Source organism: Malaclemys terrapin, chromosome 11, assembly GCF_027887155.1.
Source record: "Malaclemys terrapin pileata isolate rMalTer1 chromosome 11, rMalTer1.hap1, whole genome shotgun sequence".
NCBI classification, from domain to species: domain Eukaryota; kingdom Metazoa; phylum Chordata; order Testudines; family Emydidae; genus Malaclemys; species Malaclemys terrapin.
The window spans coordinates 8,137,688-8,143,687 of record NC_071515.1 but is presented as its reverse complement, the minus strand read 5'-3'; the positions used below and the strand labels follow the sequence as shown (position 1 = coordinate 8,143,687).

Sequence of the window (6,000 nt, the reverse complement as noted above, 5' to 3'; positions counted from 1 at the left end):
AGGCATTATTGCGTCAACTTGTGTGTTAGCAATAATTCCAACACAGAGAGCATGTGTCATGTGTTGTAAAGAACAGAGTTTCTAATACTCTTTTTATACCTTCAGAATTCCCCCGTTTCCTCTCCACTCCCACAAAAGCCCCACATCACTGCAGCCTGCCATTGTGATGATGGAGGCTTGGATAGAGGCCTAAAGACAGTACACTTTTTTCTATCTGGGCTAGGGAATGAGTCATTCTATTTCCCCTGGGGCTAAGAAAGTGGGCTCTGTAGTGGTCCCAACTCCAGAAGTTTCAGTCCTGCATGGAACAACTGTCACCGGACCCATCAGCTACTTATATATTATATATATTAATGTCCATATTTATCATATATAATGCTCTCAGATCTCATTATTAACTTTAACATTTATAGACATACCTGTGCTAACTCTGATCTAACTAGCTCAAACAACAATAGCAACAAAGCTGCGGCAGCAGAGGTGACAATACGGGCTAGCTGCTCCAATACATACGCAGGGCCATACAGCCTATGCTGCCGCGGCTTCACTGCTGCGATTATTCAGATTACGTAGATCAAAAGGTAGCTTGGGTATGTTTATATATGCTGCAGTCACACTTCTGCTGTGTGGACGTTTACTGAAAAGTCTTCTCAGGGGCTCAGCCTGGAGGCAGTGTTATCACACTAATAAGAATTTACAACACGTTTTCCAAACAAGTGGATTTTTAAAAAAAAACCACTTACATTTCCAAAAAGGTAATTCAACTACTATTTCAAACATGAACTTCACAATCCAAACACTCCACTTCATAAAAAAATAGGTGATCATTTTTAATGATTTTTATATAAAAAGAAAAATAATTTTATGATACAATTTGATATTCTACTTTGTACAAATTTTTGCTCACACACAGTATATTTGTTCACAAACAGTCCTAGTCGGATTTACAGATTTATGCAAGGCTTACATACGACCCTGAAGATCAACAGAACTTCTGATGGTGTATCCTGTTGAGAGTGTATAATTAAGAGTAACTTCCAAGTGCCCATCAACACAGGTGGCTTAGTTCTAGCATAAACAAAGATTTGTATCTAATCTTTTAGCTTAACATTTTTGACCGATTACAAAAAAAGCCCTTAACTCCAATGTATCAGAGGTCTTGGTAGTTTTTTCATAGAGCCTTTTCAGGGAAAGCAACATGGCATCCTACTCAAAGGGATTATTTTGCTTATACACATTTGAAGTAATATTTGTAATATTCCTTAAAGAATGAATATTCTGCTCAGAAAACTGAACTGTGCTAAGACATCACCCCAAAACTCTCATTAGTGAGGAACCTATCTAGAAAAAACGAGTAAAGAATCAAGCATTTAAAGCCAGCAAGTGCACGCTCACATGGTATAAACCTTGTTCTACAGACAATTTAGATTGATCAGTTCAGTTACAGTCTAGTCTAGAGCTAACTGAAATGCTGTACTGAACCAGTTTTAAGTCCCCAATGCTTCTTTAAAATTCCTATCAACAGTGACATACCAAGGTTGAAAATGGAGATTCATCCATTCCTCTCTCCTATAAAGAGCATCTAAAATGTCACATTTTGTAGCGTTTGAGAAACGTGTCTGAAAAGGTCAAGATGCCACAAAGTGCAGATTTGCTAACAGACTAATGTTTTCTAGTTTACACGCAATAAAAAAATAGAACAGAAAAGGTACTTGTACATTATAAAACCTTGAAAGAATAGCCTAAACTTTGGAGGAAGCTAGAGTTCTCTGCATTTCACATTAAGTTTGGCTCAATGTACTTGTGCTAGAGGTCTGATCAGGCCTAATTTTTAGGCCCAAAGCAGAACCCATGAGGGTCGATTTGTTTTCCAACCTGACCCCACTCCACCCCTTCCCCATCAGCTGCATGCCCTGCTCTCGCCATCTGCTGCTTCTGCTGCAGTATAGCGAGAGGTCCTGCCACTCCTTGGCAGGCACACTCACTCTGGACTGCATTAAGGTGGTGGCATGTAGCCAACACCGCACCCAGGAGCGGCGGAGGAGAGCAGACCTGACCCCAGGAGGGTCCGGTTGTTTTCCCGCCTGACCTGGACCTGACACTTGAAGTGTTGCAGGGCTCTAATTTGTGCTACATTTGAATATGCTTTTCAAATTCATGAACATGCAATGCTGGGCCCTTACACACAGTATGCTGGAGAGGTCAGCAGGAAAACACATCGGCAGTTAACTAAACTCATTGGAATTATTAATGTACAAAAAACGTACATGAACATGCATTTGGGAGGAAATGGGTACTTTAATGAATCCTTTCCAAATGAATGTATGCAATAAAAATGGAATTAACACCTGTGCATATAAAATACTTTAGATCCCTTCCATGGTGATACTTGTACTAAATTTTATAGGCCCCCTAATAAAATTTCTTGAGAGCTATGGAAATATGACATCACCCCTGTGACGATATAAGGAGCCATATGATAAACAATGTTTTATTTCTGGAGCTGTAAGATTTCTTTTCAGGACTTGTAAATCATTGAAGGTATTGCAGACCATTCTGATCTGTAGGGATTTCAGAACTTCCTGCAAAAAAGGTACTAAATACCATTTTTCATGGTAGCCCGTTTTTGCCCAAAAGTAACCAAAATGGGTACACAGTAGGAAAAAAGGGGCAAGCTTGACCAGCAGATAGCTATAAAAAGGGGTCAGGGAGGGCAAGTGGGTTATAAATAGCAAATAACTGTATCATGGCAGCCTATGTCTAAAGACACTTAAAAGAGATACTTTAAAAGCTCTAGAAGATATCTGAATTCATGTAATTTGACATAGATAATACCAATCTCACAAGTAAATTGAATGTAATGTGTATAAACCAATATTAAATGTTATAGGCCATTGTTCTTAGGCGCTTTATTTGTACAGTTCCTCTTCATTCTTTTCCCTTTTCTGTCTTTATTTGGTAAGAATATAAAGTCATCCTTTTCACCTTCTCGTAGATAAGTTAATGTTGAGAACCATCTTCCGGATTTTTTCTTCCTTCTTTAAAACATTAGCCTTTACAGTACAAATCTTGTCTTGCTGGTCTTTAATCAACTGTTCCAACTCAGCCAGATCTGCTTTTAAGGGCTCCACAGCGCTGTCTGTGATGCTGAAAGAGACAAGCAGTACGCTACATTTTAGGGGAATATGACACTGTTTTGCATTATTTATGCCTCTGAGACAATACATGAAATACTTGGAATTTGCAAAGAATTTTTAAATCAAACCCACCCTTCCTGAAACAGACAGAATTAGGGAGACAGCTGAAGGGAAAATGAACACAGAAGTAGATTGTCAAAGAGTTACCCTCAGGGACGGCTCCAGGCACCAGCTCAGCAAGCAGGTGCTTGGGGCGGCCAAGGGAAAGGGGCGGCACGTCCGGCTCTTCTGTGGCGGGTCCCTCAGTCTCTCTCGGAAGGAAGGACCTGCCGCCAAATTGCCGCTGAAGAATGAAGCCACCGATCACGGCTCCCCGCCCCCCGCCGCCGCTTGGGGGGGCAAAAACGCTGGAGCCGGCCCTGGCTACCCTGATGTTTTACCACACGATTTACTGGCTAATGGTGGTTTCATATCTAAAACTGCTCTCCTGCTAAACTTTGTTTACTTTATGATTATTTCATCCTCCCAGCCCACCCTACCCTGTTTGTCTATTTCATCACCTCTTGCATCCTGTCTGACATGTAGAGGGAGAACTCTCTGAGGTTGGGATTGTGGTGCCTAGGCAAGGGGGCTCCAATCCTCGGCTGGGGTTCCTAGGCACTACAATACCAATAGTGCATAATGATCACCCCCCACACAATGAACTTCTCAGCGGGAGAAGCCCGGTTTGCACAGACAAGGAGATGGGGAAGTTGAAGCTATGCCAGAGGCTCAACATAGTTCAGTGACAAGACAGGAAAGTTCTCCTGGCAAGGACTGACAGTCTTTCCACTGGCAGCTAACCTTGGAAAGGAAAGAAGTCAGGCAGTTGGGGACCACATGGCCTCTTTGTAACCTCAGCCCTGAACGTTCAGTGCTACAAGGGGTCACTTGCACAGCTATAGACCCATTTCCGAGAAGGCTCCTGAAGTTCAGTGGCACCAGATTGAACGTACCATAAATGGGAATATGCTGCCATGAGGCTCAAAGAATTGTAAACTATTAGCTGCAAACCAGGGCAGGGATCGCACTGCAAAGGGACTTCTCTATTACATGAATTGAGATGTTTTATTTTAAAACAAATATGTACCCTTCCTAAATGCTTGACTTAAGGTCCTACAGATAAGGCAGTGCTGGACTGAAGTGCCTTGTAGCAGTTCAGAATTACACACGCACTCCCTGGAGTCATCATTTAGAAGTTCATATTTCATAACCTTTCAATTCTCCTTCCCTTCCACAAATCACAAAAAATTATCAATGAACATTGCACTTGGATTTCCCCAATGGGACCCATTAATTGTCTTCCACAGAAGTAAAGAAAACAACACTGTGCATCCAAGTTATATTACATATGGGAAACATAGTCTTCTTCATGGCTGATATGGAGTAATTTTTTCCTGAAAGATGTGAACTGCCATAAAGTTATGATGATCTTATTAGGATTTCACAATTAATCTGGCAAAGAACATATTGTTGCAGAGTTTTCAATTTTTTATTTCTTCTTTATGTGCAAACTGAATGGCTATTACGAGGAGATGTTAGTCTCTCCATTGTTAAAGTAGAAGCCAGCAGGGTGGATTGATTTAAACAAACAATTTAAGTCACCAGTTTTAATCATGATTTAAATCAGCAAGCAGAAAACTTTGACTGAAATCTTCAATTTTAATTGTTTTGCATTTGTGCTTTTTATTTATTTTCCTAAAGAAAAAAGTTTATTCTCATTAGCTGGTAACCATTAAAACATGATGATTTACAACTAAATATAACCTATACACTAAATTTGGTGCTTCTTTTTGTTAACCAGGAGGATATACTATATTATATTTAAGCAATTTTACAGCTTAACTTACATTTATTAAAATTCCTAATTTCTACATTTTTATTATGCTAGGAAAAGGGTAATGATGCATTTCTTATTTACTAGATGATTAATGTTTTACTTTCTGTCAAGCTGTATTAGGATGGAAATTCAAATTCAATTCAACTGCACGAAAACAGCATTATATATATTATGACAAAGTTCCTCCTCTATCTTGGTGGGTCCTGCGCTTATTGGCGGATTTTCTTGCCTCAGAGATTCACCATGTGGATTGGGGAACAGCCCAGAGACCTTCCCCTCTGGAAGAACCCACAGTCCAGGTCAATTGGGAGGTTTGGGGGGAACCCGGGCCCGCCCTCTACTCCAGGTTCCAGCCCAGGGCCCTGTGGACTGCAGCTGTCTAGAGTGCCTCCCGTAACAGCTGCATGACAGCTACAACTCCCTGGGCTACTTCCCCATGGCCTCCTCCAAACACCTTCCTTATTCTCACCACTGGACCCTCACTCTGGTGTCTGATAACGCTTGTGCTCCTCAGTCCTCCAGCAGCACACCCTCTCACTCTCAGCTCCTTGCGCCTCTTGCTCCCAGCTCCTCACACTCGCATCACAAACTGAAGTGAGCTCCTTTTAAAACACAGGTGCCCTGATTAGTCTACCTTAATTGATTCTAGCAGCTTCTTCTTAATTGGCTCCAGGTGTCCTAATTAGCCTGCCTGCCTTAACTGGTTCTAGCAGGTTCCTGATTACTCTAGTGCAGCCCCTGCTCTGGTCACTCAGGGAACAGAAAACTACTCATCCAGTGACCAGTGTATTTGCCCTCTACCAGACTCCTGTACCCCACTGGTCTGGGTCTGTCACAATACATATATAAAGCTATTTTAAATGCGCTGAATACATAAGAAAAAGTTTATCAAAAAGTTTATCAGATCATGTTTTGCATTTAAAACTAATGGGTTTATTAAACAAAGAAAGTATTATCTGTAGTTAGCGAAGTGAACTGATTGTT

At 41.0% G+C, this 6,000-nt stretch overlaps 1 protein-coding gene across 4 annotated transcripts in view; it reads right to left on the bottom strand.

Annotated features, from left to right (window-relative positions):
• Positions 1 to 805: 805 nt before the first annotated feature.
• Positions 806 to 6,000, bottom strand: part of TRAF3IP1 (TRAF3 interacting protein 1) — a 119,904-nt gene continuing 114,709 nt past the window's right edge. For all 4 annotated transcript variants that reach the window (XM_054044076.1, XM_054044073.1, XM_054044075.1 and 1 more), the window contains one exon: positions 806 to 3,147. In XM_054044076.1, the coding sequence (XP_053900051.1) occupies positions 2,982 to 3,147 (166 nt within the window). In that variant the 3' untranslated portion in view covers positions 806 to 2,981. The remainder of the gene's footprint in view (positions 3,148 to 6,000) is intronic.